This window comes from Rattus norvegicus, chromosome 3, assembly GCF_036323735.1.
Source record: "Rattus norvegicus strain BN/NHsdMcwi chromosome 3, GRCr8, whole genome shotgun sequence".
NCBI classification, from domain to species: domain Eukaryota; kingdom Metazoa; phylum Chordata; class Mammalia; order Rodentia; family Muridae; genus Rattus; species Rattus norvegicus.
The window spans coordinates 137,841,307-137,856,414 of NC_086021.1; the positions used below are offsets into that span (position 1 = coordinate 137,841,307).

At 44.9% G+C, this 15,108-nt stretch overlaps 1 protein-coding gene across 1 annotated transcript in view; it reads left to right on the top strand.

Annotated features, from left to right (window-relative positions):
- The first annotated feature begins 8,206 nt into the window (after positions 1–8,206).
- The window catches only part of Tmc2 (transmembrane channel-like 2), a 67,950-nt gene continuing 61,048 nt past the window's right edge, over positions 8,207–15,108 (top strand). Inside the window, exons 1-2 of the mRNA NM_001106510.1 lie at positions 8,207–8,359; positions 13,989–14,301. Of these exons, the coding sequence (NP_001099980.1) occupies positions 8,326–8,359; positions 13,989–14,301 (347 nt within the window). The 5' untranslated portion in view covers positions 8,207–8,325. The remainder of the gene's footprint in view (positions 8,360–13,988; positions 14,302–15,108) is intronic.

The following is a 15,108-nucleotide window of genomic DNA, read 5'->3' on the forward strand; positions in this document are numbered from 1 at the left end:
TGAGTTATCTTTATCCCCTGTGTGGGCAAAAACAGCATAGCCTCTGAATTGTGGCCTTGTCTCTTCCTGTCTCCTAGAATGGTGAAGGAGGGAATGAGCAGATCAAACAAACAAACAAACAAACAAACAAATGAATGATAAAACATGATCCTGGGGCTGGAGAGATGTCCCAGCAGTTTGGAGCACTGGCTGCTCATTCCAAGGACCCAGGTTCAATTCCCTGCACCCCTACGGCAGCTAACAACTGTCTGTAACTCCAGTCCCAGGGTATCTGAAACCTTCTGGTCTCTAAGGAATACAGCTGTACATGCAGACAAACACCTATACACAAAAATTAAAAATAGCTAACAGACAAACAAGATCCATGGTTGGCACCCGGCCGTGGGTTTCATTGTGAGTTTTGTTGCTTGGCTTTTATCAGGTATCATCTGTCTCTTCATTTGAGAAGTCTACATTCTTCCCAGAGTTGGATTCTGGGGTGTGTTTAACATTCTAAGAGCCTGAAATGGCAGCGACCACCCCAGGAGTCTCCGCCAGGATTCTTGTGCCCCACCTTCATTGCTAATCAAGAAAGGCTAAGAGACCAGCACTACTCCAACAAGCCTCAGAACCCGCTCCTACTTCATACCTCAAAATACTTGAGAGCATGCTGCTTCCATTCAGATCTCCCAGCCTCTTCCTCCAATGCACCACAAAATTCCTAGCAATGAGCTCTTTGCTGTGGTTGGCAGATGGGGAGCATCAACCTAACAGCAGCACCGGATCATGTTGTCCAGTGACAGTGTCACCTGCATGCAACTGGATCCCTCCACTGTACTGGTTTACAAGGTTCTGTGAGTGGCACTGGATGTTTAGTAAGCAGACACCCATAGCTAATTATATATATAAACTTTTAATTGGAGGGATAAATTAACAAATTAATGCAAGAAGTGTCCGTTGATAAAGACTTTAGTGACACCCTGGAACATGCAGTTGGTGTTGTACTGTTAGATCAGTAGCTTCTCTTGTGCATTTGGCTTCCTCAGAGCACATAATGGAAGATAATTAGTATAGAACAGCACCTTTAGCTCTAGCAGTAATGATCTTGCCTGTTCTCAGACAACCCCACCTCCAGTGGGATGACTTACCGAGGCAAAGCTTATGTCTTTTAAGTTGAATTTGCAATCTGTAAACCAAATATTAATTAGCAAAGGCCCTTGTGTTAAGAAATAAACAAGTTTTCTGAGAGGATGGAAGCCGAGTCTCTGTGGCACTCAAAGGCTTTGCTCTTCTCAGTGGGTGACTTTCCTCCTGAGTTGTAAATGTGTGAACTCAAGAAGTTTCACACCTATTCACGCTGAAATCACCTAAAATAAAAGGCAGATCTTGATGAGATGTAGCTATTTTGACCACAGAAAGAGATATTTTTAAAGGGAGACACTTGTGTTACCAGTCTATTGAAACAATGGACTCCAGACCATTGACATTTCCCCGTGACTCTCATGCCTTAAGGAGGAAAAAGCTGAGACTCGGTGCCAGCCAGAGGAGGACCTTACCTCTTCTACATCAAGGGATTCACACAGTTCTGACCACTCTTCAGACCACCTTACAGGACATAGCTCTGGCCTCCTATTTATGCCTAAACATTGTGTTCCGCTTCCCAAGGTGACCACACCGAATGTCTTTCTCCACCTTTCAGCATTACTTATCACCTTAATTGGCATATTGAGCATGAGGAACCACATTTAGCTGTAGAGAAAGTTTAATCCAGGAACACCCAAAGACCTTCTGGGTCTCTGTGATCTAGCTGGCAAGCAGACATACTCTGGATTACAGTATGATCTGGCTGGAATACAGACACACTCTTTTTTTTTTTTTTTTTTTTTTTTTTGGTTCTTTTTTTCGGAGCTGGGGACCGAACCCAGGGCCTTGCGCTTTCTAGGTAAGCGCTCTACCACTGAGCTAAATCCCCAGCCCCAGACACACTCTTAGTACACACCTTTAAATCTCTAACAACAACGGTAAGGTTAGTTTGTAGAAGGAAGCAGCCATGTTTGAAAATGACATCTAATTGAGGGGCAGACAAAGTGACAAACCAGAGAAAGATTTGACAGAATGAGTCGGAAATAGGATACGTCCAACTCTCACTAGAACGGCACAGGAAAGAGAGGTGACTTTAAAGAACGGCACAGAGTGAGTCAGGAAAGGAGGGGATCTCAGTTTAGAGCAGTTCAAGGTTCCTGCAGTCAGAGGCAGTTTTTCCAAGAGGAGCAATTCAGTGAGAGGCTGAAAGAAGCCAATTTGAATCAGTCAGCTTGGACAGGAGCCAGACAGCTTGAGTTGTATCATCCAGAGCTCAGAAAGAATTAGAAAGGATGAGCTTATTCAGAAGTGAGCCTCTAAGACAACAATTACATCTTGTGAATAAAAGGTACATTTACAGTTAGCCTTATTGGGACTGCCAGAACCTGAGGTTTTTGGTTTTTTTTTTTTAAACGTTGTATTCTTTGTGAATTTCACATCATGTACCTCAATTTCTTTGTACCTGCCCTCTGCCCTTGCAATCTCCCACCCCCAACAAAAGAAAAATATAAATGGGGTAGATGTTAGGTTACCCCAAAGCCCTGAATCTGGGCCTGAGTGATAGCTGAGTTGTTCAGTGTGCCAACTCGTCTGTCCACACCACCAGGGAAAGCTCTCCAGCACTGCCTGGGCTACAGAGCCTGAACTTTGACCCTAAAGTTCCCAACAATAATTTTGGAATATTGGGATAGAGAGATTTCTTTCTAGATAAAAGCATTGGCTGTGTGAGCAGAGGACCTGAGTTTAAACCCTCCACAACCACATAAAAGTCAAACATGACAATGTGGGCAAAGAGGTAGGAGAATCACTTACTAACTGTGAGCCTAGTCCAGATTCAATGAGAGATCCTCAAAATGATAAAGGAGAAAGAAAAAACAGGGTACCATGCACAGGTGCACACATGATTGTTTATACACTACACACATTTAACCACATGCTCACGCATCCCTCCCTAAACACACACAACAGTCTTGGATTGTCAAGCCATGAAAAGAGACATTACATTTGCATTCTGAATTGCTTACAGCAAGTCAGTCCTGAGTGGACCAGATGGAGAGAGAAGATGGAACTGACCCACGAAGCTTTCATGTAATTTCAGCAGCTCTTTCTCTCCACTTCAAGCAATGTCAATTGCTTCCTCTCTATTCAGTGATGCAGACAAATGAGTGGTTGGGGTCTATAGACCCCAAAATTTGACCATTGCTAAGTCAGGGCACCTTAGGATGATGGTCCATCCTTTTTCTTTTCTCCTCCTCCTCCTCCTCCTCCTCCTCCTACTCCTCCTCCTCCTCCTCCTCCTCTTCCTCCTCCTCCTCCTCTTCTTCTTCGTCAGTTTTGGTGTCTTTTGAGTTGCTTGGATTCTATTGAGCCATTTGGCAAACTGCCATTTTATGTCTAGCCTTATCTTTTGGGACTCTTTCGAGTTTTGGGTTCTTTTGAACCATCTGTGTGACCATTATTTGTGTGACAGGCGTCAGTGGCTTGAAAGATCTTTTGAAAGAATCTGGGGGTTCTGGTGAGCTACTTGGACATCTGCTGCTATTGACCAGGAAGCCAGAATTGTGTTGGGAAGTATCTTCAAGGGGCACTGAGAAAAAAGGTGCTAAAAGACATTGTGATTGTGTAACCATGAAAAATGTTACGTCTGTGCCTTCTTGGTGCACTTCGGAAGCATTATAACTGACTAGTCTTTTTTTTTTTTAACTATTTTTGCTTATCCTTTGAGAATTTCGTATGAGTATAAAATAATGCATTTTGTGGCATTTATTCTTCACTCTCACCCACCTTCAAATTCTCCAGGACTAATTTTCTCTTGTGTTTCTTAAGAAGCTCCTGAGTCATATGCACTTGGGAATGGGGTCACCTACTGAAGCATTGCCAACCTACCAAGGACTACACCCTTAAAGAAAACTGACTTTCCTTCCCCTAGCAGCTGCCGACTGTCAATATTTCCTCAGCTAGGGCTGGGGCTAATGACCCCCTCCCTCATCCCGCTGGGATGCTGATTGGCTTGATCTTAAGCTGGTTGTGTGGAGGCACAGATGCTGTGAGTTCCTGAGTGCAGTGGTCCGCATGTCCGGGAGACACAAGTTTTCCTTCCTTGACTCCTGGCTCTTTTAACCTTTCTTTCTCCCCTCTCCTTCATTGTGTTCCATGATCCTTTGGGGGCTTATGAACTCCCCAGACTCAGCTTCCAGAGACACTTCCAGATGTTAAACCAAAGCCAGATCCAGAGTAGGACCTAAATCCAGAACCCGAGCCAATCAGATCCAGGGCCTGAGTTAGACTCTGATGGAGAATGGTGGCCAGAAAAGTGACACAGGAGATGGTCAGTGGCCCAGAGTACATGCTGACTAACTTACTTTAGCTCCAGATCTAACTTCTGTGGACACTGCACTCTAAATACACACACACACACACACACACACACACACACACACACACACACGACCACAGTGTTGCCTACTGCCAAACAGATTACTATGCCTGTCACCCATCAAAATGGTGTTACAACTAATGGAAAGAGAAAAATATTCCATGAGAACAGCAGGCTAAAGGCATTTGTGACCACTAGGCCAGCTCTATCTATAGAGGATACCATAAGGAATTCTTCAGACTGAAAAAGAGACTCCAGGGGGTAAAAATGATACTAGAATAGTAACTAAACAAATAAGAATTAGGATGATAATACACTACAAAATTTTATTTAAGGTAGGAGGCTAGAGAGATGGCTCAGTGCTTAAGAGCATGTACTGCTCTTGCAGAGGACCTGAGTTTAATTGGCAGTACCGGGGTTGGGCTACACACAGCCAGCTGTAACTCCAACTCCAAGGGGACCTGATGCCCTTAGCCTCCACAGTCATGTGTACTTATGTATATGTACACACACACACACACACACACACACACACACACACAGAGAGAGAGAGAGAGAGAGACAGACACACACACACAGACACACAGACACACATGCACACCATACTAAATAACAAAAATAAATCTCTTTTTTTTTCTTTTGTTTTTTTGAGACAGGGTTTCTCTGTATAATAGCCCTGGATGTCCTGGACTCACTTTGTAGAGCAGGCTGGCCTTGAACTCATAGAGCCCCCCTCCCCCCACCCCCGCCTCCCCAGTGCTGGAAGTAAAGATGTGTGAGTTTATGCCTGGCCTAAAAATACATCTTTTTACAATGCAGGAATTATTACCTGCCTTTCAGTAATAATTCAAATATTAATGATCTTAGTTTCCCAATCAAAATACATGGACTAGCAGACTGGTTTGAAAGCAGGAACCAAGAGCTATGGAGATGGCTCAGCAAATCCTGTCCTGTCCTGGTTGGTTTCAGGACAACTTAAACCAAGTGCTAGAGTTCTCTGGGAACAGGAACCTAAATTGAAGAGAAAACCAAACGAAACAAACCTCCCCCATCAGATCGCCTGTAAGCAAGGCTGCAGGGCACTTTCTTGGTTCACAATCGATGTGTGAGGGTGCAGCTCACTGAGGGTGGTGCCACCCCTGGGTAGGTGGCCCTGGGTGGCCTAAGAAAGAAGGCTGAAGCTAGTAAGTGGGAATCCTCTATGCCTCCTGCTTCATTTCCTGCTTCCAGGTTCCTGCCTTGAGTTCCTGCCTCCGTTTCCCTCAGTGACGGGGGGGGGGGGGTAGGAAACCAAATAGCCCTTCCTCACCAAGTTGCTTTCTGTTGTGTTGTCTTATCCCAGCAATAGAAACCCCAACTAAGACAGATGCTTACTGTAAAGACTGATGATCTGTCATCATCAGTATGTAGAGACCCATATAGTGGAAGAGATTCATATAACTGTCCTCTGCCCACACTTATATGCTATGGCTTTCAGATGTGTGCACACGTCTACACACCACACACGCACGCACACGCACACACACACACGGCGGGGGGGAGAGAAGAGAGAGAGAAAAAGGGAGAGAGAGATTGGTTGATAAGGAAGGGAGATCTTTCCATCCTTCAGCATCTTCCTCTCTTTCTTCAGTGTTTTAAAGTTTTTACTGCAAAGGTCTCTCATACCCTTGCTTAGAAGGTTTATCCCACAGCATTTTATTTTGTTTTAGACTCTTTTGTGCTTTTGTGTTTTCTGATATTCTCCTTTATTATTTATTATATAGCATATAGGAAAAACTACCCTTTTTTGTATCCTGCCACTTTGCTGATGTAGGGATTGTGATCCCCACATACATATATTTTACACACACACACACACATGTATATTCATATATATCCATATATAATCATATATGGAAATAGGACACTTTGATTTATTTTCTTATTTGTATCCCTTTTATTTTCACCTCTTGTCTTATTCCTGGCTAGGCACTATAGTAAATAGAAATGTAGAGAGTTGGCATGCTTAATCTTAATCTTAGCAAGAATGCCAAGGACCTTAACACAAGACCTGAAACAAGTGGGAAGATACAGGCACCAGTGAGAACTTCCGAATAAAACTTTAGTCCTTGCGAAATAAGAATAACGGCCTATAAGCGAGAACTTACAAAATCACAACATTTTTTACAACAAAAGAAACTGTCAGTCATGTAAAAGTCAACCTGGTGAATGGGGGAGAATCTCTGCCAGATATACATCCCACAGAATTAATATGCAGAGCAAACAAGCAACAAGAAAACGGACAATTCAATCATGAGGAGGACCCAGGCAGTGTCAGGAGTAGGCTACCTTCCTACAAGGTGCTGGTCAGGGAGGTCCCTAAAGTCCCCAAATGGTTCAGAATAATTGCCTTTGCTACTGGTTACCAACGAGAACTCGATAGTAAGACTGTATTGCTGGGGTTGGGGATTTAGCTCAGTGGTAGAGCGTTTGCCTAGCAAGCGCAAGGCCCTGGGTTCAGTCCCCAGCTCCAAAAAAAAAGAAAAGAAAAAAAAAAAGACTGTATTGCTGAAGACGACACACATCTTGGTCACGGATTACAAAGAAATAAAGCTGAAACTGGCCTGGAAGTTTCCTCCCCATTAGCTAGCCCTCGTGGTGCACCAGTACAACTGACTACCCAGGCAAGATATACCAACTGGTGCAGTAGCAACCAAGTTTGCTTCATGGGTGAGCAACCACTTTCCGGTTGTATTTGGAACCAATTCTGTGGAGGGAATTCATACTGTAAATCTGGTCAAAAATCCCATGATTGGGAAGGTCATAGGACCTAGTGGGGAAGCTACTGATGCTGTTTTGGTAAATAAATATCATGTACCCATCAAATTGAAATTAATTAAGTGGGACTTTTATAGGTCCATGTCCCTCTCTGCTGCTGGATTAATGTTCTTAAGATAACAGAAAACAAACAAACAAACAAACAAAACAGCAACAAAACCCAACAACAACAAAAACTCTCTACAGGACTGTTGAGCTACTGAACCTCCCTGTCCCAGTCAGATTCCTCCTTGGAAGAGTATTTTTTGCTGCACTGTGTCTCTGATCAATTCCTTTTTAAGGGATAGAAAAACCTGGAATCCCTCTAGGGGAACCCTCTAAACTCCAGTATCAACTGATACCCATAAGAACCTTGGTACCATTCTGGTTCTGCAGCTTTGCCATTACACAAAAATAGTGGTTCTCAAAGCATCCAGATGAACCGTCCCTAAAGGCGAGCAGCACTAGGGAAAGCTACTGAATGAAGAAGCGGATGACTTCAGTAGGGACAGTCATTGTTGGCTCAGGTCCAAGGTGTAGATTCCAAGACCCAGGAGGGCTAGCGGAGCAATCACAAAGCCGATGGCTTGATGCTGAGTGCAGGAGGGGGATAGAGAGGAAAGCGAGATGATTCCATTGCCTGCCTTTTATAATCTTCATTTTAAACCAAAACCCAGATAACTTACACCTTCGTCCCAGTCAGGGACTCAAGACACTGGGAAAGAGCCCTGTCACATCGCTCACACCTTCCCTGGCTGTCATGCAAGTGGTATCGTTGTCAGGGGATGAGCCTGCAGTTCCTACCCCTCTAGGGCCCTCATGTATAAGTGATGTCTGAAACGTGAGGCCACACTGTCCTTGGCAGAGAAGACAGAGCGGAGGAGTGTCTGGATAGATTGACGTGCTGCAAACTCATTGCTTCCTCCCCATCTTTCTCCCGGACAAAACCTACCTCTACCTTCAACCTCTGAGGACCCCAGCTGCTGTCAGGTCCGAGGAAGAGGCCAGTGACCATGACAGCATGAAATTACCCCAGGCGGGCAGTATATGAAGACGTCAGCCAGTGTGAGGACCTTGAAATTCTGGTGACCATGAGCCCCCAGTTAAAGAGCCTGGATGGGGAAGGTGAGTCGTCATCTTCATCCTCATGGGTCTTACTTACCAGGCCTCTTGGCACAGTAGAAGCAGTCTCAAGAGGCACGGAAAGGCCCTGCATTTGAGTTCAGATCCTGCAACCTGAGCTTAGCAACTTCAGGATAGCTAGCCTCTTCCGACCCCCGATGGGATGAGGGTGGTTGTCACTTCCTTGCAGGACTCCTGGAGGAACTGAAAATCACCTGGGCAGAGAGTCACGCAGAACCACATTAACGACCTAGCTAGAGCTGGCCACCCATCTGCATGATCCTAAAGGTCACTGTTTGCAGCTGTCTCTCCTTAACAATTCTCACGCACTGTGGCTATCTGTTTTTCTGTTGCATGGGGGAGAAGACGGGAGAGTTCTGAACTTAAGGTTTTTCTAAGGTATCAGGAAAGTGTTGGACTGAGAGCAGCAGCTTGAATAAAGTAACTGGCAGCACCGAGTTCCAGTGTGCAGGCTACCATAGTGAAATGGGGCTGCTGCCAGGTGACTTTCAGAGGGCAATTTGCCTTCTTCCTGTCCTTGGCCACATGGTAAAGAGAGAAAGCCATCAGAACAGCTCTCATGTGTGGAGGATAGGGTCGAGGGGGAGGTGCGGTGTGAAGAAATGATGGGTTGCTGGGTAGTGTGCCAGGCTGATGTTAGCTCTAAACTCCAGCTATTCGTCCTACTCTCCTTCCTCTTTCTTCACCCCTCGCTCTCACCCCCGCCCCCCCCCCTACTCCCTCCCCAGACCCGGCCCCGTCCCCGCCCTGCTCCCGCCCTCTTCCCTTACTCAGTAACTCGCCTGAGTCCTTTCTGGGAAGCAGCCAGTTTAACTGGGGAAGAGGCATTTGCTGCTCGGCCTCTGCTTTAACCAGGATGCTCCCAGAACTAGAGACACACTGAGCTTTGCCTTGGTAAGCTAAGAACATTCATTAGCCCAGGGATTAAGGCAGCACCTAGAAGGTGCTACAGCCAGGGTCTCTCTCCCTCCCAAGGCGCCTTCTAGTCTCCCACACCTCCCCCTGGAAGATGACTACAGCATTTCTGTGAGTCTGTGAAGAAGCTAGCCAGTCAGTCCTAGGAGAAGCTGAAGAGGCCATAGAAGCTACAAAGAAAGATTCTCCTCCATTGCCAGGACTTCGGTTTCTTGTGTCAATTAAACATATCTGACACTGAGGATTGTGCTAATAAGTGCTTAGGTCCTGCCTGCTACCTCCACTTCCTGGTCTCCTTGCAATTACAACTGCATCCCAAGTGATGGGATTACAGCCACGTGCCCCTGTGCCCAGCTCCTTAGAAATATTTTGAAATACTTAATTTGTATAATCATTTATATGTTAAAGCCAATCACATAATCTCCTTTAATCTTTTGAATTTGAATTTTTTCATACAATATATTTTAACTATGTTTTCCCATCCCCCAAACTCCTCTCAAATTCCTCCCACCTCCCTACCCACTCAACTTGATGTTCTTTCTCTCTTTCTAGCTCCCTCTCAAAAAATAAAAAAAATAAATGAATATCAAAACTAACTAGAAAAGCCCAATAAGACTGAATATACCGAAACAAAACAAACTGAAACAAGTACACACACACACTCACACTCACACACAAACACACACACTCACACACACACTCACACATTCACACACAAACACTGACACAGTCACACACACTCACACACACTCACACACACTCACACTCACACACATTCACACACAAACACTGACACAGTCACACACACTCACACACACTCACACACACTCACACTCACACACACACTAACACAGACACATACACTCACACAGACACACTCACACACACGTACACTGACACACACAAACACACATATACTGACACACACTCACACACACATACTCACACACACTCACACACACATACACTCACACACATACACTGACACACACCACACACACACACACACACGGAGCTCATCATTTTGCGTTGGCCAACTTCTCTTGGACATGGGATCTGCCCTGGAGTGTAGTAGATCTATTCAGTGACACTCCGTCGGAGAAGACTGATTTTCCCTTTCTTAGTAGGTATCAATTGCAAATCATGTCTTAGTTTATGGCTTAGATCTCATGTCTACATTTCCTCTCAGTGCTGGGATCCTGTCTGGCTTGAACCCTTGAAGATCTTGCATATGTTGCAACGGTCTCTGTGAGTCCTGTTGTGTCTAGACGACAATGTTTCCTTGCAGTCATCTATCCACTCTGGCTCCTACAGTCTTTCTTCCTCCTCTTCCTCATACATCCTTGAGCCTTGAGAAGAAGGGTTTGAAGAAGACATTTAGAACTGAGTGCTCCAAAATCTCTCAGTCTCTGCACAGTGTCCAGTTGGCCTCTGTGTGGACTCCCATCTACTGCAAGAAGCTTTTCTGTTGTGGACTAAGTGAGGCACGAATCTATGGGTGTAGCAGTATGTCACTAGAAATCATCTGTTGCTATGTCCCTTTACCAAAATAATAGCACCGGGCTTTGCCCCAGGCCCATGACCTGTGTAGCCTCAGGGTAATGGCCACGTTAGCAGCATTGTGCCATCCCGTGGACTCCATTGTTTAGAAGTGGTCCGTTACCCCTATGACATCCATGCCACAATTGCACCGATATGTCTTGCAGGAAGGCTGCTGCTTTAGGGTGCGAGGTTTGTCGCTAGGAGATACTGATGATTTCTTCTTACCTGTGGCAGTGCAGAGTACCTTACAGGTCTACAAACTTTATTTAGTAGGATTGATGTTTCCAGTTAGGCAACAGCTCTACTTCTGTGTGTTGGACGTTAGTGAGCATATTCAGCAGTAGGGTCTTACCATCAGGTTGTAGAGAGCAACCCGTAGCCTGTAGTGTTTGGGGAGTTCTATGGGACCTCTTTGGCCAAAGATCCCACAAGATGTAGCCCGTTTCTGTCATTCAGGGTTTTACTTGGTGGCATAAGAGATCTAGTTTGTGGCATCATCTCCCTATTGTTTGGTGATTCCACTTACATTCCTTTCATAGTGCATGTACTCTAGGAAGTGTCTACAGTGTGGGCTTTCACATGGCTTTTTAAAAGGCCTTTAGCTTTAATTGTCCCTCCCATATTCTCTCCTGTCTCCTTCTTTCCCATTCCTCTCCCTATTTAACCCTCCTACCCTGGTTTCCTCTTTATCTCTCCATAACACTATACTTTATTTCCCCTTCCTTGGCAGAGCCTCTCCTGCCTGCTGGTCCTAACCTCTGTGGTTATTCAGATTGTAACGCATGTACTCCAAGCTTAAATACTAACATCCACACGTAAGAGAAAAATACAGTATTTGTCATTTGGGGTCTGGGTTACCTTCTTCAGGGTGATTTTTTTTCTAGCTTCATCCATTTACCTGCAAGAGTCATAATTTATTTTCTTCCTTGATAGTGAGATTGCTGCTTGAGTGCAACAGAAGAGAGGATTCTTTCTAATCCAATCTGTTATTCTGTGTCATTTTGTTGGGGAATCGAAACCATTAATGCTGAAAGTTATTAGTGAGCCATATCTATTGATTCCTGTTATTCTGTCCTCAAGGTGTGGGCATTTCCCCTTCCTTAAATTTACTGTTCTTAGATGAATCATTCCGGTGTCCTTGGATCTAGTTAATCTCTTTAGATTGAAGCTTTTCTTCTAGTGCCTTCTGTAGAGATGGATTGATAGAAATTGCTCAAATTTGGTTTTACTGTGGCACATTTCTCTTTCTCCATACACTGTGATTGAGAATTTTGCTGGGTATAGTGGTCAGGTTGCAGCATGAGGAAGATTGAGAACTGTTGAGCTGAGACTCTGAGTCTACAGAGTCTGAAGTCACCTGGGAGGTGGGAACCTAAATTGAGGGATTTCTCCAGTCAAATTGGCCTGTGGGCATGTCTGTGGGGAACTGAACTGTCTTGATTATTGACTGACAATAATCCTATGGGGAGCTATCCCTCAGGTACGTGATCTTGGGTGGTATAAAAAGAAAGTCAGCTAGGAGCCTGGTAGAGAGCAAGCCAGTCAGCATTCCTCCAAGGCTTCTGCCTCAGCTCCTGCCTTGAGAGTCTCCCCTGACTTCCCTCAGTGACAGACTGTGACCTGGAAGTAGAAACCAAATGAATCTTTTCTTGTACAAGTTGCTTTTGATCAGTATTTATCGCAACAGCAAGAAAGCCAGCAAGAACAAAACATAAGCTAGCTTACTCATTTCTTTTCTTTAAAGATTTACTTATTTTATTTATATGAAATATGAGTACACTGTAGCTGTCTTCAGACACATCAGAATAGGGCATCGGATCCGATTACAGATGGTTGTGGTTACTGGGAATTGAACTCAGGACCTCTGGAAGAGCAGTTAGTGTTCTTACCCACTGAGCCACCTCTCCAGCCCTAGCTTACTCATTTCTTAACATAAATCCCTTTCTGTAAATGAAATTGTAAGGCAGTTGTATGATGTGTATTGTTTGGGGCTGAAGATGAGAGAGAGGTGCTAATATGTTTAAACTTAAAGTTGTAGATATTCTGACCCTAAATAACACATTTTACTTATTTTATATTTCAAAATCTTTGAGAAATCTTTGGGAAACTGATCATTATCTCGGTAGATAATTTTAGATTTATTAGTTGTGTTGCCATTTCTTGATTTTTAACCACCACGTAATGAAAAGAAGAGGAGGGGACTCTGTCCCTTCCCTTGTCCTCACTACGGGCCTCGTTTTCTTCCCTCAATGCTTCCATATGCTTTCCTACCAAGAGCATTTCACACAGTAAAGGCTGGTGATTCCATCAGGGAGAAACAAGAACATTTTGAAACATGCCCAGAACATTATGTTGTCTGTCCCGGCTGTTTTTATGTCAGCTTGACACAAATTAGAGTCATCTGAGAGGAGAGAACCTCGATTGAGAAAAATGCCTCCCTAAGACCAGCTGTGCAGCTTTTTCTTCATTAGTGATTAGGGAGGAGGGCCCAGGCCATTGTGGGAACCAAAGATTGGGTCCTTTCCCACCCCCTGCTTGCCTTGCACTGGGCTTTTTAAGCCCGTTTTTTCTCTTGCTTCCATAGTTTCTTGAGATCAAAGGACAGACAAAGGGCTGCATGGAAGCAGTTCTCTTACACTTTAAACAGCATCTGGGACTTATTTAACCCATGTGGTAAGATGCATAAAATGAAAAAGACTGTCATAAAGGAACATAGAAGAGGGACTCTCATAAGAGCTTCAGAAACGAAGGCCTAAGGCTCTAGGGAGAGTTGCACTTTTATGAACAGTTATATTGGAGAACAGTAGAGTATGGGCTGATGTTGAACAGACATGGGAAAGTCTGTCTGCCCAGCTTCTTCTTCTTGGCTTCTCTTTTCCTAATATTGTAGAACTGGGCACTTCTACATCAGGGTAGGTCTCCTGGAATATGAAGGAAGGTCAGAGAGCCAGCACCTGTGGGTTCTCAATTTTCTTCAACATAAAACACTCAATATGCCAAGGCGCTGCATTTGAGGGCATCATGTTCTGAGCTCAACAGAGCTAGCAGACTCCGGGAAGCATGTTGACTTTTTGCTGCCCAACCCCCACAGGGGGTGATGCTCTCTCAGGCCGAGTCCTGTAGAGCCACCACTGTCTATATTCTGCTCTTACAGATGACAAGTCAGCAAGGAGACCCACAAGGAAACAAACCTCCATAGCTGCATGTCCCCAAGATGGGCACCGAGCCCAGTCTAGCCGGAAGGATCCTGCTAAGGGTAGCCCCAGACCAGGGTCTTCCCGGAAGAAACAGATGGAGCATGGAAGCTATCAAAAGGGACTGCGGGGACAGAAACCATGCAAAGTGGAGAGGCCTTCCCAGGGGAGGAAGAAGGACCGGAGAACTCCCCTCACGGAGCGGAGAACACCTCCAAGGAAGGAAAGGGAGGTTCTGAGGAAGGAGACAGGCAAGCATCTGAGAAAGCCCAGGTGTGCCGTAGCTCTGCTCAGCTACTCCCTTCCTGTTCCTGGCAGGGTTGGTTTTCACGTTGGGAGAGAAGTAGTCACTGCTCTTGCTCCTACCTCTCCAGACCAGCAGAACAGCCTCTATACACTGTTTTGTTAATAGCAGCTCCTATTGGGAGCGAAGTTCTGGGTGTGGGAGGTGGCCCCAGCATGGGGAGGAGATGAGCGCTCAAGGTTCCTGACTTTCAGCTGGGAACTTCTCTATCGCTCCAGAAGAGACCAGCTAAAATTCATGAATAATGAATACAGATAATGAAGCCATTTGGAAATCACACAGGGATGATACACACTCTTTCCTCTGTGTGCGTGCACCCTTCTCTGTGGGTGTTTGGGTAATTGATTTGGAGTCCTTTGCTCCACTCATATATGGGCGGCAGTTGTGTATATAATAGTAGACAGACAACTTATGAAATTAATGGATCAGGTTTCCTTCCATTCAGTGATTACTGATTTTGATGGCTTCTCTGGCACTCATTAGAGATTGTCTATGATTTACTCTCTTCTAGGGACATTTGGAGAATCCCTTATGATTATGGATGAGGGAGGCTTTTGAAGCAGGTGTGAGAATGAGAATGAAGGCAAACTCTTGATCTTCCTTCTGGGTTCCTGAATGCTTTCTCTGCTCAACAGAGTTAGTTAGGGCCAGAGCCTGGACCCTGACATATTCAATAAGAGAAAGAGAAAGGAGATGTATTAAGTGTGACCACTTTGGGGGATGAACAAAGACATTTGATAGCCACACTCCAAGTCTCTCTTGATGCCCCAGCGTGA